This window comes from Xenopus tropicalis, chromosome 1, assembly GCF_000004195.4.
Source record: "Xenopus tropicalis strain Nigerian chromosome 1, UCB_Xtro_10.0, whole genome shotgun sequence".
NCBI lineage: Eukaryota > Metazoa > Chordata > Amphibia > Anura > Pipidae > Xenopus > Xenopus tropicalis.
The window spans coordinates 138,580,845-138,605,484 of record NC_030677.2 but is presented as its reverse complement, the minus strand read 5'-3'; the positions used below and the strand labels follow the sequence as shown (position 1 = coordinate 138,605,484).

Sequence of the window (24,640 nt, the reverse complement as noted above, 5' to 3'; positions counted from 1 at the left end):
CAAAACATTAACAGGGTTCTGTATAATACATACTAAATAAGTAAAAATCACAAAAGTAGAAATTAAACCATTCACTGTCCGTTGGCTACATTTTAACAGCAGTAATCAAATAATAAAATGGCAAGACCATTTAATCAAACATACTTTCAGATTTTTTTCAAGAAGACATAATTATACTATGCCTTACAGTATCATTGCAAATAGCTGTTAAAAATACATATAGCCCCATTATGCAAGTGGCATTCAAATCATACATTATTCAAAACTTTTACAATGGGTTAGGATTTTATTTTTATTTTTTTTACAGTAGAGAGAAAAGGAAGGAGGACATATTTTACTCTCACATAGAAATAGAGTTTATACAAAAAGTTTAAATTAGAATCAAAATTAGAATTAAAGAAGAAGAAGACAGATTTTACTCTCAAGTAAAGCATATAACATCAAACTCATAATTAAGACCCAAGGGTAAACGCATGTGTAAATAAATAATCCAATAAACTTCCCTCCTTTCTAAAAGACTAAGTAAATCACCCCCTCTCTCAATACCTTGGACTGAAAAGAAATTTGTGTTACTCCTGTTGCATAGTGTTATATTGCTTTTCTGAGTTGCTAAGGGAATTTTTATCTGACTTAGATGTTCCCTTATCTTTTCCTTCAGTGATCTATTAGTACAACCCACATATTGCATACAAGTAACTAAGTAGATGACTGTAGAAGTATTACAATTAATAGAATCTCTGATCTTAAAAATCTTGTTTGTAACAGGTGATTTTGGTATGTTGGCAAGTTACACACCTACGACTACCACACTTATAATTTCCAGAAATATGAAGAAAATTTCCACAGTTTTATTTGCCAAATCAGTAAACAAACTTGATGACACTAAATCCTTAAGTGTATGAGCTTGCTTAGGAATAGCAATAATTCCGATTCCATATACTAAAGAAATCATTATCTGCATGTAATATAGGCAAATATCTTTTAAGAATGCTGAAGATCTTGTAGTATTGTTTACTATATCTAGTGATGAATGGAATTTTATCTGCCCATTTGTTTTCTCACCTACCTGGAATAGCAGCTCCTTTTTCTCCGCATTCAGGGCTCTCTACCACCTGGTGTTTATAACCTTGTTCCATAAATCTCCTGCCCATATTTCCGGCCTGATCACAGAAGGTTTTTACTGTTGAGCAGTTCCTGCGTAACCTCAAGAACTGACCAACAGGTATCCCCTCTATCAGGCTCTTTGGATGACATGAAGAACACATGAAGGAGCATGTTGCCACTACATGGCTTCTGAATAATCGTGGTATGGATCTCCTTGCCCACTGCCATTAATTGCACATCTAGAAAATCTATTCTCTCCCTATTGGCACTATGCAATAGGATTGAAACAAATATCTTTTCAGTCCAAGGTATTGATAATGTAAGACTGGGGGTGAGAGGGGGTTATTTACTTTTAGTCTATTTAAGCTGTTAAAATGTAGCCAACAGACAGTGAATGGTTTAATTTCTACTTTTGTGATTTTTACTTATTTAGTATTTATTACACAGAACCCTGTTAATGTTTTCTAAAAACCCTGTCAATGAATTTGTACATTATTTTGCTATGTAGAGAGTGCTGTCTCTCTTTAAGTAAAAATAGTTTTAATGATGGATGGAGTCACTTTCTGCTTAAATATGTTCTTTAGAACCCATAACTGCCTATCAATAAGTGCCAGAAGGGTACGATAAGCTTCCAGGAAACACCCCCCTTCCTTAGGTGCAATACACACTTGTAGAAACAAAATCATTTTATACCCTTTTATTACATGTGATGCAATCATGGGATCCATTTAACCCCCATAATGCCAGTATATTCCACAGTTCAGTATACTGGCATTATAGGGGTTAAATGGATCACATGATATGAAGGCTATATAATGATTTTGTTTCACAGGGAGGCCCATTTTGTTTTTTTCGTGGTTTGAAACCACAAATAAACTAATTTCTATGAATGAAAAATGCAAACTAAAAAAGCATAAATTAAAAAAGACGCATAAGAAAAATAATAAGAAAATTACTTTTTTTTTTAATTGTTGCATACAAATTGCCATACAAATTTTAGCATCAAAAACACACTAAAACCTTTAAAACTACAAAGCAAAGAAAAATCTTCTAGTTATGAAAGGGACATCTGGCATTGACTTTTACATGATCTCGGCATATTTTTTCTTTCAATTTGTTGTTTTTTGTGTCATAATAAATCATGAAAAAATGTATTTCCACTAGGGGAATGCAATTGCATTGCATGCAATTTTTGTAATGATACTAGAATGCTGGATGACATGCTGCATTGTGGCAAAATACTTGATGGATTGCGCCGATATTGTGCCACCTGGCCACTGTACCCACCATTTAATGATAGATATCAGAGCTTTTGTAGATTCTTTCCAGTTGTCAAGTCTATTTATTATGGTGGAAACAATGGCCTTGATGGAAGATGATACATTAAAGGAGAAGGAAAGGCTAATAAAGAGTTAATCTCAAGCTGCAGGCATAGCCTCAGTTCTCTCAATAGTGCCCTTAAGTCTCTGCATATATCTCATGCATGATCAGAAGCCTCATAGAAAAAAAACTCTGAGCTATGTAAAGAAAGTTCCCATAATGCCTTGCTCCTGCACCAAGACCGGTGTACATGCTCATTTAGTAAGACTATGAGGAAATTTCCTGCTGATTGGCTCAGATCCACATTCCTAAGGAGGGGGAGTGAGTTCTTAGCATTCTTGAGGGAGGGGGGAGCAGGAGAGGAGAGATCTGCGTGTCTCTGGCACGGGAAAACAAACGGACAAGGAATTCTGTACCTTTTGAAAGACAAAAGTGCAGCGTTCCTGTGATTGCTTATGGCTGTATTTACATAGACCTTTCTGATAAAGCTTACTTAGTTTTTACCTTTTCTTCTCCTTTAAAATGAAGGCACTTATATTTGTTAAGCAGTTCTGTGTAGAATTAATTTTCAGTTTTGATAAATTATTCAATTGACCAGTAATAACTAACAGAATTTAATGGCTTCTGTAGGCATGTTGCTGCAGTTGGCCTGGCATATTCGCACATTTATATGACCTTCTTTTCCCCATAAGTACCCTGGTAACCAATATATCTATAGTAAATATATAGCAATGTGGCAAACTGGGTGCACCGAGAATAGTGATTCATAAAAGCAGTACCAATAATATTGGATATTTTACTCCTTAACAAAATACTTCAGGTTCATTGGAATGGCTAATCCAAACAAAATAAAAAATGTGTGTGCAATGTTGCTGTGTTCTATCAACATGGATATTATAATAGGGGTATGGGAACCATTCTCCAGAAAGCTGTGAATTACATAAAGGCCATCTCCATTTTAATCAAATCAAGGTCCCAAGGTTTTTAAATAACAGGTTCCATAGCTGTACTGCTGCTTACAAATCAAATGTAATGTACAAATTAAATGTAAAAATAGGAAATAAAACATACCTTAATATTACTATTAAACATTTATTGAAAATATTTTATGAGAATTGATACAAATTAGAAGAAAAACTTAGCTCTTTAATGCATCTTTAATGCTTCTAAATTCTTTTTGTTCTCAATATATACTTCACCCTCCTTCCTTCCCTCATCATCTAATGATACCCCTTCATATGGGTATATGATTACTCTTTCACATGATCAAATCAAACTTCCTCCTCATTGCATGATTCCTCATATCTTCTCACCAGATAACATTTACTCTTAATTTTGTAGGATCTTATTATCTAATTTGATTAGCTATTCTGTCTCTTCTTCTCCTTGTCACATGACAAATCAGAGCAATCACAGGACTGAAAACTTCTTCTTTCAGATTAGAAGTTATTTGTTTAAGTTACTGTTTTGTCTCCAGTGAAGCTTCTGAATTCTAATTTTACATGCCCTTCCTCACCTCCCTCATCATCTCATGGTGCGTAGTCACTTGTATTCTTTTACGATGAAGAAGATTCTGAACTCTATTCTGATTCACCAGATGAGCTCTCATCATCTTCATCTTTCCTGCACATACAAAATAAGTAAGGAGATTGTTAAAGCTCCTTAAATTTGGTGTTGAATGATTGCCATAATAACATCTTACCCCAAAAACATGATATAGTTATATAATCTTATAAAAAGCTAACACAACATAGGGCTAATTTATTTAAGGGGCAAAGCAAAGATGAAAAACAAAGCACATGCAAAAGAGCACCCATTTCTTACACTTTGCACCTTGCCCCATGCAAGCGCGCTGCTTATGGGCACTAAGTGCCCTGCCAGTTAGCACTCTGTACTTGGTCTAGCGGAAATAATAAATGAGCCCCTTTCTGTAATTTATGCAACTATTTATTGATATGTATCCCTGGTAAATGAAAATACCCTGGGTTCAAAAAGTGTAGTGCAAATAAAAGAATGTTATAAATGCTTATTTACCCTTTTGATGGATTTTCTTCATCACCGTTGTTGCTTTTTTTCCTAAACATAATACTGCAGAAAAAGAGGAAACAAATTAGAAAATGGCTGCAAGATTTTTATAGCAGTTTAATTATATACATTTTTGTGAAAAAAAAACACATATGCATGTATGAAAAACTATAACCTCTATGTGTAAAATGTTAGCATGTTAGAAGTCTCCTAGGAGTTCCGTGACCATAAAGGCACACGGCCAGACACTGATTCCAAGGAAAGAAGTGGGACGACATCACTAACCGCCATATATAAGGATATATTAAAGGCTCAAACATGATTGCATTGGCTCTTGCTCAAATATTTAGCGTCCATACACTTTTGTTGGCCTCCAATCTATATTCTAAAGCATGTTAGGTTTCCACCTTTCTTCCCCACCAAGAAAAAAAAGCAATATTACTTACATTATCAAGACTCCAACCGCTATGGTTGCAGCAAGGAATACCCCAATAAGTATAATTATTTTCAAAATTGTCTTCTCAATACTGTCAATTTGTTTGAGGATGACATCGACAACAGATTCATTCTTATTTGCTGCTATAACAAAAAACTGTAGTACCGTGTTAGCCAGTGTCAAAAATAATAAGAAAAAACACAAATACAAGAGTATTGTAGAAATTATACCTATATTGGCTAACAATAAAAATACATTGATACATATTATAACAAAGTAATTACTGTTGCAAAAAGTACTATAAAAACCTGTTAATTATGTCCTTACGTAACTTTATACCTTGCAATATATTAGTTTGCCATTACTGTTTTCATAACATGTGTGCATGTACAACTAAAATGGAACATTTTATATAACAGAACATATATTGTTGACATTTTAATAAAAACCACATGCTTACTTTCCATGTATTTTTTTCTGAGGGTATGGCCAATGGGTTGGATTGTATTAATGTTGCATGTTGCACTAGTGATGAGCGAATTTGTCTCACAAAATAGCAAAAATATGGCTACCACATTACTTTTTTTATGTGTGTGATTTTTTTGATGCTCTCTCACTAGCTGCACCCTTACTTGCACACAGGGAAGGGGGGGGGGGGTTGGGCTATGGGCGTGCAGGTGGTATATGGGTTGCTGTGCTGAGTAAAAGTGGTTGTGTGTTTGGGTCCTTTTCGCAGGGGGCCTGGCGCCGGCTTGTTATATTGCTGACTTTAGCAATAAAGTGCTTAACTTAACATGATGGAAGAGGAATTGGAATAATTATTAAATGGATTGAAAAGTCCACTTTAAAGAAGTTTCACGTCCAGCAATGATACTTAACCACATATGGAGTAAACTGAACTACATTTGTAAAAGTAACCCAGCAGTAAATTCTACCTACTGATTTGTTGCTATGGGTTACTGCTCCTGGGCAAAGTGCCTTTTATTACATAACCCTGTTATTCCTTGGGAATGCGCCACCGCCATCTTGACTCAGCATCCCATGGATTCCTTAAGGCTGTTTTTGCTATATAGGCAGCCGATGGCTTTGCCTAGGCCAGCAGCTTTAGGGAGGCAGTTTGCCGCCGGACAATTAAAGCTAAATCCAGCAACAGAGCTAGAGATAGAAGGGGGTGACTGAACACTGGGGCCTGGAAAAAAACTAGACCTAAATACTGTGCTTTAGCCGGTTTCTCTCCATGGGCCCCCAAAGATACAGGCTCGCTGAAACTTTTCTGACAGTGTAGTGTTTACCTGGGGTTCTGTAGTAGGAGTACTAGCTCTGCCAATCATGCCATTTAACCCCTCGTGTATTAAAGAGAGGGTAGAAGCAAAGGCTTATTGTAGAGTGTAAGGAAACACAGGTGTAACCATAATCTGCCCTAAGTACGACAAAGAAAGGGTTAAAAAGAAATATGATACAGACTCACACATCAGTGTGGGCTGCTGTTGTTTTCAACCTATATATTACATTTCTTTGTTGGCCTGAAACATGAGCCGCATGTCACAGGTGAATTTGCGCTACCAGGTTCCTCTCACTTGTTGATCAACATGGGGGGGGGGGAAGACAGGCACAGACTCTCTATTTGTTGTTTCAATTTACATATTTCTTGGGTGTCTCAGTATATAACATTTGCCTAAGCTATTACCCTGCTGTTGTGTGGCTGCCAAGGGTCTGGATATATGCTATTATACTGTATATAATTGCTGTTGGGTCAGGCCCCTGCTCTGGGACTTTGTACTTTGCTCTATTGCCAAATATATCAATTTTTTCACAGGAATAGCAATTTGTAGTGCATATGTAGAGTCTTACCCCCAGGATAGGTGGGTCCAGGTGCTCATGCCCCAGACCTTCAGCTTAGGGAGCCACACAGGAGTATACAAAGGAAACAACAGGAGGCAGGCACTTCTGGTATCCAAAAATATGTCAAAAAGTCATAGGAGGCAGCTAGTAGTGTTCATAAAAAAGTCATTTTTTATTTAATCCATAAAAAACAAACAATTAGCCTTACGCGTTTCGTACCTAGGAGTACTTAACTCATCATCACTTTGCACTATTGTCAGTGCAGCTCAGGATACCGTGTTAGTGTGGGGCGACAACGCTGGCAATGGTGTAACTGGGGGTTACAGCCAAATCATTCTAGTGTTCTACACTAGTTTTCTGTGTTCTACAGTATGATCACCCTCTAGGTGTGCTGGAGCAACTCATTCAAACAGGAATTGTTTGTTCTATACTAGAATATTGTTTGTCAAATTAATATTGTTCGATATTAATACTGTTAATACTGTTAATAAGTTTTCCAATACTTGGGCTGAGGGCACACAGGGCATACGCTCCTTTTCTCTCTGCCTGTGTTTTGTACTCTGGTGGAGAGAAGTGGATCTGCTTCCGTGTGTACCTTGATTGGCACAGCGTCGGCCTGAGCTCAGTTACACAGATCAGTGATTGGCTGAAAAAAGCGAAAGCACGCATTTTGGTTCTGAGACAAAGCTGTAGGCTTTGTAAGTGATGTCTAATATCCTCATTTCAACAGGGGGCACATTTATTTTTTATAATACATGTGTAGTGTAGGAAAATTCAAGAAGAGAATATATTTTATCCTATTTTAACAAGGCATTATTTTTAATAACTTAATTTTATTTGGGTAGTAGGATGGTACAGAATTCAGTGTATCAGATATGCCATATGCTGCCTGTGTGCCATACTCTGCCTGCCCTATGCTGCCTGTGTGTGCCATATTCTGCTTGCCCTATGCTGCCTGTGTGTGCCATACTCTGCCTGCCCTATGCTGCCTGTGTGTGCCATACTCTGCCTGCCCTATGCTGCCTGTGTGGGCCATACTCTTCCTGCCCTATGCTGCCTGTGTGTGCCATACTTTGCCTGCTCTATGCTGCCTGTGTGTGCCATACTCTGCCTGCCCTATGCTGCCTGTGTGTGCCATACTTTTCCTGCCCTATTCTGCCTGTGTGTGTGCCATACTCTGCCTGCCCTATGCTGTCTGTGTGTGCCATACTCTGCCTGCCCTATGCTGTCTGTGTGCCATACTCTGCCTGCCCTATTCTGCCTGTGTGTGCCATACTCTGCCTGTGTGTGCCATACTCTGCCTGCCCTATGCTGTCTGTGTGTGCCATACTCTGCCTGCCCTATGCTGTCTGTGTGTGGCATACTCTGCCTACCCTACCCTGCCTGCGTTCCATACTCTGCCTGTCCTACCTTTCCTGCGTTCCATACTCTGCCTTCCCTATGCTGCCTGTGTGTGCAGTACATACAGTGAGACAATGTTGGCACTGCTCCTAGTCTGTCTTAGGTGTAAACAGGTTAACAATTTAACAATGTGGGGGCTTACAGTCTGAGCTTGTGAACAATGCACGGGGTGAACAATGCAGGTACTAAAAAGTGTGAACAGTACTGGTAATTACATGTTTAAACAATACAGGGGTTTACAGTCTAAATCTGAGGTGTTGACAATACAGGGGGGGGGGCAGTTAATCTTAGGACTGATACCATTTAAAGCTTACACAAAGAATAAGCAGTCACAGCAGCCGGGGGGGGGGGGGCACACAGAGGGGGCCACACAGAGGGGGCCCAGGGACCACCAGTTGGACAGCACTGGTATAGAATATAAGGTGTTTTTTGGGGTGGGGGATTGTGGGAAAGTTCATTTTATTGTCATGTTCTTTCTACAGACTCTGGGAAAGAAGCTGTACACATTATTCCATTTAGGGCTTTAATGACTCAGACTTTTTAACAGCATTCTGTTGTATTTTTTTTACCTTCCATCTAAATCTGCTTCATCCAACAATCCCCAGACATTTATGAGTAAGTCTTTGGCATGTAGTCAGCCTACTGTCCTAAGATATTGTTGCAAAACTATAACCACCTTAGTCAGCGTACATGTGAATGTAGTTGTTTCCTTGCCATGTTTTTTTGCTGTGCTCTTAATAATCTTTCTGTTTTATTTCTGTGCTCAGATTATTCCAACGAAGGATAGAATTGAAGGTCTGCTAGCATTTAAAGAAAAAAGACCTCCTCGTTACAAGGGCGAGTAAGGGAATGTTCCAATACCTTTCATATGAGTTTGATTAAAAAAAAAAGGAGAAACGCAAAACACAAACATGTTTTTGGGACCTTTTACCTACATGCTGCCTCAGTAAGTGGAATTTCACAACCATGGATATCAAAGTAAACAATGAAGATATTTGACCATTTGGAATGCGCCCATACATGTATATATATGACATATGTATGAATTTAAATCATTCTCATACAGTATCAAGGTGCCTGTAGTGACATGCAAGGTCGCATTTTCATAAGCCTGCTCTTTTCAACTTGAAATGTGACCAACTCAGTTCCATATGCCTGGGATGCAAATGAAAAGATCTTTGTGTGATGTTTTTGTTGTTTGTCTATCTTTCTTTGCTTTAGATGTGTATTTTACAAGATGTGATGCACACAGAAATTCAAAGTGATGTTAAAAAAGCCATAGATAGCAATTATACATTTTATTAACTGATTATGTGCGCCAAATGGGCTCAATTACAGTAAGTCGTTGTCTGTAAATACACATTCAATAACTTCAATAAAAATAATAAACACATGTTTAGGAATGTGATGTCTGTGTTTATTTGGTATTGCAGTCATTGTTTGCTTAAATAATCAGTAAATGGCAATTTTACAACCACAGCTTTGCAACTGTTTTTACAAATTGCACTGCCTTGTAAAAAATATTCCTAAGGTCAAGGACACACATAGCAGATTGTCTGCCTTAATCCACAGGCAGTTTTTATAAAGGGGAAGGAAAGCCAATCTGCTCATATGTGCACACCCCCGTAGCACCATTGACAGACTGGGCATTGGCCTGAGCTACAAAGAGCACAAATTGTAGTACACCAGACCTGTCAATGGAACTATGAGGGTGTGCACATATGAGCAGATTGGCTTTCCTCCGCCTCTATAAAAAATGCCTTGGGAGGAAAACAGACAATCCGTTATGTGTGCCCTTGCACTAATGGCTGGTTTTCCTCTGACTTCACCTTCCTCTCCCCGTTCTTTTACATGTACAAATCTCCGTTCCGGCTTAGTCACTCAAGCTTTTCTAGTTCTCTTTGCCCCCAATACAAAAAAGCCAAGCATTGTTTAAAAACCAGTAAAACCTGTGAAAATAGTGAAACAATGAAACAAATCAAGTAAATGAGAGGCTACACAGCCCTTCAGTCAGTGAAGATATCTTGTTTGCCACTTTTTGTTGCCTCTATGTGCACAATTTTTGGTTTGTTGCTCTTCTAAGTTTTTTATTTTATCTTTGTAGTAGTAGTAATTTGTAGAGGGACAATGGTTTGTTTTATCCTTGGGTCAATAGATTGGTATGTAATTGCCAAAATAGTAAGGTTTCCTTGTTGTTCCCATTGATAGACCCCCTTATCTGCCTTTGAGCCCCACTCCTATCACAGCCAATCCCATCTATACACTACACCCTACATCTGATCCACCTTAATCATTGTCCCTCTCACATCACCAGCCTGCCCTTTTACATCACCAACCAATACATTTGTTTTTTAAATGTACCAATGCTAACAGGCAGATATATAGAGTTTTTGTGCTAAAACTCACAAACCAATTAGAATTTTTTAAACTTAAATTATTGAGATTCATTAAGCTTGAAAAACAAATTTTCAAAAATTTTTATAGTTGGCCCATTGAAAAATTATGAGCAGAATGAGATTTTGCTGTGTTCAAGGTTTTACACATTTTAAATCAATTAGGTTTTCAAGATTCAAGGTTTTTTTTTTAATAAGTGTAATTTTGAGTTTTTTCAAATTAAGAGGAAGCTTGAAAATTCACAAACTCGTATTTCTAATAAATATGCAACTCTGTATCAGAGGGTTGAGCACTTCAGTAAAGGCTTTTGTAGGCAGTGTATGTTTGATGTATACACCCATCTATTATATCCATATAATACATAAGAGCCATAAATATCCTGTCAATTATTCTTGTAAGTAAGGCTTATTGTTGTTGTTAATTATAATCGATACAGAAAGGCCATCTCCCATAGACTCCATTTTAATAAAATAATTAAAATTTTCCTTTTTCTTTGTAATAATAAAACAGTATGTTGTACTTGATCCCAACTAAGATATAATTACTCCTTATTGGAGCCAAAACAATCCTACTGGGTTTAATTACTGTTTAAATATTTTTTTTTAGCAGACTTAAAGATGGAGATCCAAATTACAGAAAGACCCCTTATCCGGAAAACCCCAGGTCCCAAGCATTCTGGATAACGGATCCCATACTTGCATAATGAATAACTTACCCCCTACTGTAAAATATGATGATATTAAGAGTCAACTTGTGCTTTTGTAGGGTCCATAGAGCTCCACAGTGACTTATTATTATAAGTTACTGGGGAGCTCTATGACCCTACAAAAGCACAAGTTCTTATATTTTACGATAGAGGGTACATTATCCACTACAATGCTGCAGAATTCACTTGCACTTTATAAATATATGTTATTAAAAATAATAATGTAATTGAAGTGAATGTAAATGTAGGAGGCAGGGAAAGGGCTGGGTGATCAATAGCAGTTGATACTAATGAAGTTTTCTGTTCAATACACAGCAGAAATGCATTGCATTGTTTAGCACAGTTTTATTATGAAAGTTATTTTGTGCTATAAAGCTTTGCTTATTAATGGATGACTGAGAAAATTTTTTCCAGATTTTGTTCAAAGAACAAATATTTATTTATGATTGTTATGTTGCTTAATTTGTTCATGAACAACTCTTTGAGAAATCTAAATTTGTATTCAGGATTTTCATTGTTGTGTGTTAAGGGTTCCATGCTTGATGTATACAGAATGCTACACGGAGCATGACATTGCAGTATCAAGAGGCCTTTTCTGTAAGCAGCAATGGCATAATGAAAGTTAACAGGCACTTTATAATGTTGGCATAGGCATGTCCCTGTTTACATGTTACCCCTCCTCTGCTTTATGTGATGATACTGCTTGATGAAAGCTGAGTGCTAGCATTTCAGCAGCATCCCTTATTTGTTATTCAGTGTCGTAATTGCTGCCGCAGGTCTTATTCTGCTATGCTTACTATTAACAGAAGAAATACTGGCATCTGGTATTATAGTTCCTGGATTTGTAAAATGGCATTTTGTAACAGTTCCAACATAATTTAGATTGAAAAATAAGTTTTGATATAAAAAAAGTTAGCATTTTCACCTTTATTGTTTACTTAATTAGTGTAGCATTGGCAAAAGGTATAAGGGGGGCGCACCTTATGGGCACAGACAGCAGGAGAAAGCCTTTAAGAGACGAAATTTGATTTTTTTTTTTAATTCGAATTTTGTCTTTTCTAGTACAGAGAGTGCAAGTGCTCCCCTCGACATGTGCCAAAGCTCCTATTGTCAGGCATGGGGAGTAAGGGGGGCAGCATTGAAGGACAAACCTCACGGCGGGCAGGGCCTCAGAATCACCCATGGATGGATAACTGCTGTTTTTGCAATATTTTAAGCAGTTTCTAATTTTTATACTAGAATTTTACATGCAAAAAATTTGTGTCGAAAATCAATGCACAACTTGATAAATATGTGCTTTTTACACAGGAAAGCCTGGTGATCAGATGGTCACAGTTTGAAAATAGACCCCATCACAAGAAACATTAAAGTAAATATAACAGAAAGCCTATATCATATAGTTATAACAGTGAGGCCAGGGACCAACAGAGACACTGTAAATGTACAGCATGCATTCACCTGCAGTAAGCTAGATTCTGCAGCAAAATGTCATGTTTCAGGAACCCTTTTCAAAATCATAGATTTGGAAATTATTATACCTGTTAAACTAATTCTTAACTGCAGCCAATCAGGAATGATAATAGGAGAATAGTAAACACTGCTAGTGTGCCATTCTAATTCAAGAGGACATTACAGGGTTCAGAATTAAAACACCATCTTTCAGTGACAAGTAGAATCTACAGCACAAAGATGCATGTCTTTTCAATGCTGTAAAGCCCTGTTATTAGAGTTCCATTATGGTTAGTAATAATATTAATCACTGAATTGTATACTCTAGGTAACAAATTGAAGCATATTTGAAGCTTTGGTAATTCCTTATTTATTCAAAAGCTGAATAGACTCCACTCAAGGCTACGGTCAGGTGATCCCAGTGGTGGCCAGTGATAAAAGGGCAACCATTTGGGAGTTTTAACTTTGAAAGAAAGTTGCAGGTAAAACTTTGTCCTTGTGTAAAATGTATAAAGAAGAAGTAAAATTCTTAAAGTGGACCTGTCACCCAGACATGAAAATCTGTATAATAAAAGTCCTGTTCAAATTAAACATGAAACCCAAATTCATTTTTATATTAACACATCCAAACCCATTATAAAGGCATTTAAAAATCACAGCTGTCAATCATATATTGCTTGCCCCGCCTCTATGCCTAAGGCATAGAGGCGGGGCAGACAGTAACTTTAGCTTTCCATTCAGCACTTCCTAGATGTCACTGCACATCTCACTTCTCCCTTCCCTCCTCCTTATCTAACTGTGTAGCCAGTGTATGGGCCTGGGCATCAGGTCCCCCATTCTATCACATAAAGAAGATTTTGGCATGCTACAAAGCTTGTCTTCATAACAGTGCCCACAAAATGGCAGCTGCCTGCTTGCTTTGATTGAGTAATTCCAAGACGGAAGGAAACAAGATTTATATTATTTATATAGAGTAAGTAAAGTTTATTTTGCTCAACTAACAATATAGAAAATAATTTGGACTTATTTCTTAGGGTGACAGGTCCGCTTTAATGAGTCAGATGAAAGTGAGTGTAGGACTGGCCAGATCGGGGATGACTATGACGTAGTTGGCCAGTTTGAATATATTTTTATATATGCTCAAACAAATGAGAGTCATATTCTTAGTTTCCCATGTGCCCTTAGCCATGTGACTTGTGCTTACTTCAGTCACTCTTAGGGGCACATTTACTATTCCACGAACGTCCGAAAAGCGTCCGAATGCGTTTTTTCCGTAATGATCGGTATTTTGCGACTTTTTCGAGCACTAAGCTGGTAAAGGGTATGGAAAGTCTCAGTTATGAAGAAAGACTGGCCAAGTTGGGTCTGTTTACACTGGAGAAGAGGCGCTTAAGAGGTGACATGATAATTATGTATAAATATATAAGGGGATCATATAATGACCTCTCTAATGTTTTATTTACCAGTAGGTCCTTCCAACGGACACGAGGGCACCCACTCCGTTTAGAAGAAGGGAGGTTCCATTTAAATATTCGGAAAGGATTTTTTACAGTGAGAGCTGTGAAGTTGTGGAATTCCCTCCCCGAATCAGTCGTACTGGCTGATACATTATATAGCTTTAAGAAGGGGCTGGATGGATTCTTAGCAAGTGAGGGAATACACGGTTATGGGAGATAGCTCTTAGTACAAGTTGATCCAGGGACTGGTCCGATTGCCATCTTGGAGTCAGGAAGGAATTTTTTCCCCTCTGAGGCAAAATAGAGAGGTTTCAGATGGGGTTTTTTGCCTTCCTCTGGATCAACTTGTAGTTAGGCAGGTTAGGTATAGGCATTATGGTTGAACTTGATGGACGTATGTCTTTTTTCAACCCAACTTACTATGTTACTATGTTACTATGTCAATACGACAAAGTCGCAACAATTCGTGAAAGTCGTAATGGCTATGAAAAAGTCGCGACAATTCACGAAAGTCATAATGGCGATGAAAAAGTCGCGACAATTCACGGAATTTGTAATGGCTATGAAAAAGTCGCGACAATTCACGAAAGTCATAATGGCTATGAAAAAGTCGCGACAATTCACGAAATTTGTAATGGCTATGAAAAAGTCGCAACAATTCGCGCAAGTCGTAACGGCTACGAAAAAGTCGCAAAATGTTCGTTTTCCAATCCGAATTTTTCCCATTCGGATTCGTGGATTAGTAAATCAGCCCCTAAGTGGTAGATATGATAACAGCACTTAATACTAAAAATCTAAGAAATTAGGTAATGATTTTTAGAGCAAAATAATTTTATGATAATTTCTATGACATATAAGGAAGAGAGAAGAGCATTAACACCATTGATTGAATGCAATCATATTTCTTAGCAAGAACCTCAACTAATCAGCAACAACACGCTTATACCACTCAATTTGGAATAAAGATGGGTACATTTTTTACAGTATCTTACTTCTCTTTTATACCTCTGCTTGCTTGCATGTGCATAGGAATTTTTGTGCCTACTCTTGTTTTTGGGGCCAGAGGCTTAGCAGCATCAGGGTCAGATAAGATTGGCATTAATAATAATGTTCATGTAAGGAGAGGACAGCTGGAGTTATTTACTAACCTGGAGTCTGGGGACGGAGTGCAAATACTGATACAAAGCACTCTGTTTTTGTAACTTTGCACCTTGTTGTGCTGGTTGCTTCCAAAGTTGCTTCTGCCCTCCTAGAATGGAGCTCAAAGAGCTACCCCTTCCTCTATGGCGGGTGTTATTCTCAAGGTTGCCAACAGGGCACCTGGTACTGGATTTTTCATCCTGTGCAAAGAGCTTTGGGTGCATTAGTAAATACATTAGTAAAGACATTAGTACATTTCCTATATGCCTATTTTGTAGATTAATTTATAAAGCAGGTGCAGGACGCTGGAGATGACTGAGTACTGCAAATTAACTGTGCCCTGCATGTTGTAATGTTTCATTATCGTTTTTGTAGGGGAAAGCTTGGATGCTCCATCTAATACCTACTAGTTATTTTTTAGGTCCGTCCTTTGGCCAAAAGGCCAGGTTGCTAAATTTTGCTTTTATTTAGTGTAAAAAAAAATCAGCTCTCACTTAACATTTAATATTCACTGAGTATATAGGAGAGTAAATAAACATGAACCTTTCCAAATCTCGCCTTATCTGGCCTTCAGTCTGGGCCCCCCTAGGGTGGCAAGCCTTACAGTTTGGGAACCACTGCTTTATTGCTTCTGTGCTGTGTTCACTTGGAAGGGTGTTCACATTGAAGGGATGATCTCTGGTCTTTTTTTTATGTAACTATGTATTTGGCATTTCGTGTTTCTGAAATATTATATTAATTTTCCAATTATAACCATTTCTTTATTGCAAAAATGATTTGCATCTTAAGTTACTTCTGCAGCTGCACTAAACTGAGATTAGGCACCAGGGCACCAACTGACACATCTTGGAATATTTAACCCACTTCCCCAAAAGATACATTTCTTCTTTTTTATTTTGGGATCAAGCAGAATGACTGGAAGTGGCAACTGTTTTTTCTTTTGTTTTTGTTCTTACTTCTAACCTTTCACCCAGAAACTTGTTAGTTCCATAATGCAAAAGCAGCATGACAAATGATTCTTCTATTCTGCCTTACCCCAGTAGTTTCTTTTTTTTCCACCTGAAAAAAAAAACAGTGAAACGCTTCTTCTTACAGAAACAGGTCCCCAAAAGTCTGGGAAAAACATAAAATATGAAAGTGATAAATCTTCTATGCTAACACTTAGGGGCACATTTACTAATCCACGAATCCGAATCACGAATGGGAAAAAATCGTATTGGGAACAAAAATTTCGTAAGATCGCAAATATCACGAAAATCCTAACGAAAAAATCGTATTAGTCACGATAATATCGTATTAGCGATCTGAAAGTCACAAAATTTTTGTACCAAACAATTGTAAACAGCGGTAAAACCTTTCCGATTATTTCGTGCAAACGTCCGAAAAAGTCGTGCGCCGTACGAAAAAGTCGTGCGGACGCCCGAAAAAATCGGCGAAAATACACTCGGAGCGTTCGCATGACCGATCGAGCGTTCGTGCTTTTGTAAATGTGCCCCTTAGTTGTGTATGTATATATATATATAATTATATTATTATAAAACCATTTTGGTTGGTACAATATTGCTGTAGAAAAATGCAGTTTTGCTTGCGTTGCAAATTTGCTCTAGAATTTTGTGATGTATTCTGTTTTGTCTTATGTACTGGAAAATGTTGAAACAACACAGATATCATTATTATTTGCTCTTTGTCTACCACATCAACCAGTAGGATCATAGCCCTGCTGCCTCTGTCTATCTAAGGAGCAGTCCTGGTACTGTGTCTGGAAGAAATCCGCAACATAGGTGCCTAGTGGAAAGGAACTTTTCCAACAATATCATTTTGCCTTCCTATTGAAAACATTTTTCACATTTTTTTTTTTCCGGTACTTTTGCTCATCACTAAATCTTTAATTAAGTGATGACACAACAAAGCATCATTTTCAGAATATTCATGGGACCCTTTCCCTTTTGAAGTAAATAGTCTTTTAATATTCTGTGTGCAGCTCGTACAAGTAGCATCACTGGTGCTGAACCCCAGCTGGGCACAGTAACAAAACAAGGATTGGGCAGAGCACAGTGCAGATATATTAAGAATACAGTGTGGTTGTAATTGCTCATAAATTCCGTTCCTGTCTATGCGCCATGTTGCTGGAAGGGGATTTCCCTGTCTCTTGAATCAAACCAGACATGAGCCTCAGCCAGTGTTTTACTGCCCCTGCCATATAAAGTGAGAATGTCCAGGTTATGAGCTTATGTAGTAAGATGAGACATTTTGCAAGTGACCGTTAGAGGGAAAACATACTCCTCTTTTTGTTGTTATTCAGTAAGGTTTATGTAAAAAAAAAAAAAATTAATAATCTTCCAAAATAGATATTGATGTATTTTTTAAACACAAGCCATGATGCAATTTCCCAACATCTCTTAGGCTTATAATGTAATGTAACCCCTCGCTCGCCTTGCACTATTGTGAAGTGATGGATTCTGAGACATGAAATTTCTCTTAAAGTTTTTCTGTTTTCTATAGTGGACTGTGCACAGATGCTCAGGAAAGGGCAGCAAGTCCCAGAATCTATCACTAAGGGGGTAGGTCCCAGGTATCAAACAGACTATCATTATTTACTTTGCTATCTGTAGAATCAGGTATGTCTGTGTAAAATTACAAAAAAAACAAAAAACATTTATATTTATATCTGGCAGTTCGGATCGTTCAGTGTTTATGCACCTTTTGTACAAAAGCCAAACTGAATGAGCTCATGTGGTAAACAGGGTTATATTTCCCCTGCCTGCTGACTTATTTAAACTCTTATCCATTAAATGCTTTATGTGATTAGCAAGCATGGCTTTATCTGCACTGTACTATTGGAACACTGTGTGAAAACTTGAAAGGAGAAGAATATATTCAGAAACAAATTGTGGAATAAGCCTACTGGGCATTATTGAAATGTGTGTTATTTTTGCATGCTCTGACTTATGTAAGCCAGTGAGGAGCTGCTGCCAGGGGTGCTTGTTTACTTACACATGGCACTGGAGGTCACGTCAGACTGGTTTTGAATTCTCTACAGAGAGAGATTTTTTTCATGACATCTATTATTGGATATGATAATATGTCTCTCATCTTTGGTTTAAGCTTTCAATCTATAATGAGAATCACAGTTCCTAGAAGCAATTATCATTTAATATGGTTTAAAAAGACAAACTAACACTATATCCAACTTTATAATAGCCTGGACTGCATTTTTACTTCTCATGCTTAAGCACTGTAAAAATTATATATATATATGTATGTACATAGCCCCTCAGTCACATAAATCCTCTCATGTAGCAAGTATCACGATAATTAATACATACAGATAAATACAGATAATTCATGTCTAGGGAGCTGACACTGAATCTGTAGCGTTCTGTTGTAAACAATTGCGTTTGCCACAAACACACCTGTATGTGCCTCAAACCTCAGAAAAACTCATTTTTAAGTGACACGTGTGAATTTCTTTGCTAATTCTAGTTGTTAGAAAACAACTTCTGTATATTTTGTCTCAACTGCTTTTCTGCCGAAAATGCACAGCTACAAACCGCTAACAAATCTAGCGTGGGCAAGATACAGGTTGGAGACTTTTGGTGTCAAGACCCAATTTGTGGTCCAATATTTGGTCACCGTACCTAGAGATGCTCTGAGAGAAGTTTGCATGAAGGATGAGCCACAAAACAAGTGAAAAGTGCATGGCTTCTAAGGGTATAAATTGGGCCTGGACTGATAATTAAAATAGGCCCTGGCATTTCCAGTACACAGAGGCACAAACCCCCCAGCAGCCCACTAATAGTGACTGTCTATGGCATCTTACAGCAGCCCCTCTGGCATTGCCTGTCTGGGCCTGGTATAAATCTGCAACTCAGCACTTGTGTCCTTGCTCATCAAATAAAGGCAGTAAGTTTGCATAAAGATAGATCAAGCAGTGTGTACAACTAAGGGGCAATAATGGCATCTTACATTGGGGACATATAGGTTTCTTTTTTACAGTACACCCCTAATGGTTCATGATTATCGGTATGTTCCAAATAAGCCCATTGCTGTCTTTTTAGCAGTATTTGTTTGTCTCTTACTATTCTCTGCACTGCTGGTTTTGACTATTGAAACAATGTAACACATACTCAGCAGCACGCATTGTGCGAAATTGTGGCTTAAGCTGACTTCTGCTGTGCTACACTATTTCAGTAGAAGCAAGAACAGCAAAAGGGACAGTCAGATATTGTAATTAAAAGAACACTGAGATTTTTTAATGAACTCAGCACACAGGTTACATGTAGGACAGTGTGTGTGGCGCTCCTGCTCATAGTGGCATCCTACTGGGAGCCTCTCACATTTTTTTAAATAGGTGTCAAAATATAATCTTTTATTTTTCTTGTAGCGGCGCTTATTCACTTTGTTTCTGGGGAAGTCTGATTGCAAATATTGATTGCTGTGGTTTTTTTTTTGTACTGACATTTGCAGCAAATATCCCTAGACTTTGTTTAATTGAAGTTTATCCTGAATCAGTGATTTAATTTTCTCTCCATCTGTGACTTATTGGTATTCACGGACTATTTAAATGATCCCACAGTGAAATGCGTTCATCAAACAATGAGCAGAAATGTATTTCTCTTGGTTTCTACTTGCCATTTTCTGAATAACTTAGTTTTATCTAACTGAGAGATTTTAAATAAAAATATATGCATATAATGGATGGAAGTTGCCATACTTTGCCTAAATGTTCTCTGCATCTGTCCAGTTACACAGTCTACCTGTGAGCACCAAAGGAAGCTAGCTACAGCAGAACTAATAACAGGGCAAGTGCAGGGATGGGGAGTGCCTTTAAAGGAACAGTTCAGTATAAAAATGAAACTGGGTAAAATAGACTGTGCAAAATAAAAAATGTTTTCAATATAGTTAGTTAGGCAAAAATGTAATCTATAAAGGCTGGAGTGAGCAGATGTCTAACATAATAGCCAGAACTTTACTTCCTGCTTTCAGCTCTCTAAGCTCTTGGTTAGTCAGTGACTTTAGGGGGGGGGGGCACCTGGGACATAACTGTTCAGTTAGTTTGTGAGCATGCAGGTCAGATTCAAATGTAAACTCACTGAACACATATGTCCCATATGACCCCCCCCCCCCCACCTCAAGTCACTGATTGGTAACAGCTTGGAGAGCTGTAAGGAGGAAGTAGTGTTCTGGCTGCTATGTTAGACATCTGCTACATTTTAGCCTAACTATATTGAAAACTATTTTTATTTTGCACAGTCTGTCCATGTTACCCGGTTTCATTTTTACACTGAACTGCTCCTTTAAGTCAAAACTTCACAATTACCCAGCAATAGTACACTGCTCAAAAAAAATAAAGGGAACACAAAAATAAGACATCCTAGATCTGAATGAATTAAATATTCTTATTAAATACTTAATTCTTTACATAGTTGAATGTGCTGACAACAAAATCACACAAAAATTATCAATGGAAATCAAAATTATCAACCCATGGAGGTCTGGATTTGGAGTCACAATCAAAATTAAAGTGGAAAAAGCACTACAGGCTGATCAAATAAGGCTCAGTAGTGTGTGTGGCCTCCACATGCCTGTATGACCTCCCTACAAAGCCTGAGCATGCTCCTGATGAGGTGGTGGATGGTCTCCTGAGGGATCTCCTCCCAGACCTGGGCTAAAGCATCCACCAACTCCTTGCACAAAGGTGGAGGTAGCGGTCCTGCTGCTGGGTTGTTGCTCTCCTACGGCCTCCTCCATGTCTCCTGATGTACTGGCCTGTCTCCTGGTAGCGCCTCCATGCTCTGGACACTACGCTGACAGACACAGCAAACCTTCTTGCCACAGCTCGCATTATTGTGCCATCCTGGATGAGCTGCACTACCTGAGCCATTTGTGTGGGATGTAGACTCCGTCTCATGCTACCGCTAGAGTGAAAGCACCGCCAGAATTTAAAAGTGGCCAAAGCATCAGCCAGAAAGCATAGGAACTGAGAAGTGGTCTGTGGTCACCACCTTCACAACCACTCCTTTATTGGGGATGTCTTGCTAATTGCCTATAATTTCCACCTGTTGTCTATTCCATTGGCACAACAGCATGTGAAATTGATTGGCAATCCGTGTTGCTACCTAAGTGGACAGTTTGATGTCACAGAAGTGTGATTGACTTGGAGTTACATTGTGTTGTTTAAGTGTTCCCTTTATTTTTTTGAGCAGTGTATATCCTTTTTGAATCCAAAGGAGTTCATTGTAACCTACTGTATACTCTGCGGCTGATATCTGTTATAGGTTGGGATTCACTAATAAGCCAAGACAGTTATCTAAAGGATTGTATTATGGTGCATAAAGGCCTATGATAGGGTTTATTTCTGAGCAGTGGCACTATCCCTCACTAAACTGGTGCATACAACCTGAAGTCAAAATCTGAGCTTGGAGGAATTGGGGGTAGGGGGGCATGTAGTTCAGTTAGGGGGGCTACAGAATGGCCATACATGTATTATACTGTCCTAGCATCATGACAAAAAAAAAAAGCTGTTATGAAGCTATTTTACACTTCTTTTTTTCATTAGCTTTGTTTTCATGGTTCCCCATTCTGGAGTAATTTGAGCTTCAAATGATGCAATTATGAAAATCCTGCTGGGAGAATTCATGGGCCTGTGAATTATGGTTATATTATTATCAGCAGCTCTGGCTATTAAATAAAACACAAAATATAATTGCTCTTATTTTGCAGTGATAATGTGTATTTAATGATGAGCCAACTTGCCTTTGTGTAAATACTGTAAATTTATTTCAATTTCATATATTTAACTGGTGTTTTTCATTCACATAATTCAGTATTCAGCTGGCAAGTGTAGAGAAAATATACATTGTTTTCCACAGAAATACAGCTTTATCTTTTCCTTGCCTGTTGCCGCTTCAGCAATGTCTGAGCCCAGGAGATAATTAATAATATTTTCTGCTTGGCTGATGTCCCCCATTCACATGTTTCCAAATGAGAATGTCATTTAAAAAAAAAAAAAAAAAAATTCATGGTGCTGTTTCATGGGGGATAAGAAATTCAAACTTTAAAGTTTACCATGAGTACATCTGGTTCCATGACAAGTACTTGTGATACCATTGGGACCACTGTACATTCAGTTCACTAGAGCAGCAGAATTGCATAGTCCAATCACAATCCATTTGAAGCATTAGTGCTAGGCAATGGAACAGGATTAGGTAAAGTCTTGCTTAATATTTTCCCTGAGATCTTGTGATTTGTATTTTTTGAAATGTTACCGATTATAGAACAGGTATAACCTTACTCTTTTCACTTCAGATACCTTAAAAAGTCTGCAGTAATAGTCTCATTAGAATGGCTGTATTAAGGGATAACTGCACTATTGTACCCATCAGTGTGCCTTTTTGCACTTGTGTCTACCCCTGGTGCAGCAAAAGAGCATTCTGTGCCTGTATGCTATTTGTGCCATGTCAGTGCATCTGGCACATGGTGCAGTCTCTGGAGCACAAGGGAAGCCATGAGCCTTGCACCCACACTCACTTGTTCTAGCGCCATGGAATGGTGCAGTAAATGGTGCATTTACATAGCCGGTAAATAACCAGCTAGAGCTGGGGCTTGTATTGCAAATTTACTGGCAATGTAGCTGATGGTAAGTTTGTAACTGTCCATTGTTTCCCTCACTCCCTGCCTAAATCAAAAACACTGTTAAAGCCTGTTTTGTAAATCCTCTCTTCTCTCTCCAACCACTCACATTCCCCCCTATCTGCCCCTAATGTCACAGACCCAGCCATTCCCTATCCTGTGACACCAACGACCATCCATTCCCTCATGTTCTCATGACATTATCTATCAGCACCTCCCCCTGCAGGCTGGTAGTGTATCTGAAAGGTGGCAGCTTTACTAGTAGGGGGTGTGTATGTGAATGCCCAGGGGCTGCCCTTTGTTCTCAATTCAGGAGGCATGTAGTAACAAATATATAAGATGCCTGGAAAAAAACATGGTACTTTCTGTTCTTTTTTGCACTTTATTACCCTTTAGTAATCCACACAGCCCTGTAACTTAGCAGCAATATTGTTATTCCATACAGGCCTGGAAACCTTTGGGTTTTCCTTATGTTCTGAATATAGCTTTTTTTTAGAATATGCTTTCTTTTATTATGGAAGCAAATGCCAGCTGTGTTCTTAAGACTGCTTCTTTAGTCATTGTCCTGTTAGCAACACACTACAGGGAACTGTGGCATTTCCATGCACCACATCAGAGAGTTGTGAGCCTACATTTGGCTGGACCTGACTCTGTGGCAAATTAAAGGAGAACTAAACCATAAAAATGAATTTGGCTAAAAATTCCATATTTTATATTGTAAACTGACTGCACTGGCTTCCCCATCTTGGACTCTGCCCCCTACCCAGAACTGTCCATGGCATGTTGAGAAGCTGAGCTTCGGGGTCATTGCAAATTATCAAGCAGAAAATGAGGGTTGTCTGTCATATAAGCTGATGCTACAGGGCTAATTATTCAGTCCTGCAAATGCCCTGGTTTTAGATCTGTCATGTAATGTGAATCTGAATGAATTACTAATCAGCTTTTTACTGTTACATTTATATATTTATGCAGTATATTTTGAGTCTGTCCCTAAGCTCAGTGACTGACAGCAGCACAGAGCATGTGTAGGGAATCAGCAGAAAAGAAGATGGGGAGATACTGGGGGCACAAATCTTCCCTGCTAAAGGGCTGTGGTCAACTTGGGCTGGTACAGAAACCCAAAACATAATGTACAACATTTCTGCCCTACTTCTTTAGTTAGGCTTTAGTTCTCCTTTAAACCCGGACATGCAGTCAATGGAAGGGGCTTCAGTCCTATTTACATCTAGGCTTTAACCTTTTTAGTGCCATAGGACGTAGATTCTACGTCCTAGGTACCAAGGGACCAAAGTGCCATAGAACGTAGAATCTACGTCCTACAGCACTAACGGGTTTTAAACGCTTTTAAAGCAGCGCAGCGCTTGTAAAGCCTGCACAACCCCCTAGGCAACGAGCATAAACGGTCATACTCACGGATCCGGTCCCCCAGCGCCGCCGATCCGGGTCCTCAGCCAATGACAGCAGTGGACACGCATTGATGACGTGTCCACTGCTGTCCCTTTAATTGTCGCCGCCCCCGCCGTCGCCTCTTCACTCCTGCTGCCACGTGAGACTGCTGGAGCCCCCCTGCTGCCTTCCTGCTGGATTGGTCGCCCTGATCGCCTGCCTGCATTGTGTAAGCTGAACTACAACTCTCTAACCACTGTTTATTTTGCTTATTTCTATCTCAACTGTCTAAAATTTTTTTTTTTTTTTTCCATTTCTTCTTCTATCTTTGTCATTATTACACTTTTA

The 24,640-nt window shown here is 38.5% G+C and overlaps 1 protein-coding gene and 1 long non-coding RNA gene across 3 annotated transcripts in view; one reads left to right on the top strand and one right to left on the bottom strand.

The window, feature by feature from the left end:
- Positions 1 to 9,521, top strand: part of auh (AU RNA binding protein/enoyl-CoA hydratase) — a 152,853-nt gene extending 143,332 nt beyond the window's left edge. Inside the window, 1 exon segment of the mRNA NM_001126065.1 lies at positions 8,896 to 9,521. Coding sequence (NP_001119537.1) covers positions 8,896 to 8,973 — 78 coding nt within the window. The 3' untranslated portion in view covers positions 8,974 to 9,521.
- On the bottom strand, positions 3,503 to 7,676 carry LOC116406630. 2 transcript variants are annotated; one of them, XR_004219716.1, is made up of 3 exons: positions 4,896 to 7,676; positions 4,459 to 4,512; positions 3,503 to 4,047 (listed from the first exon to the last, which is right to left on the bottom strand). It is a non-coding gene; the product is annotated as an uncharacterized LOC116406630 (long non-coding RNA). The 2 variants fall into 2 exon arrangements; XR_004219715.1 differs by having other exon boundaries at positions 4,459 to 7,676.
- Positions 9,522 to 24,640: the final 15,119 nt, after the last annotated feature.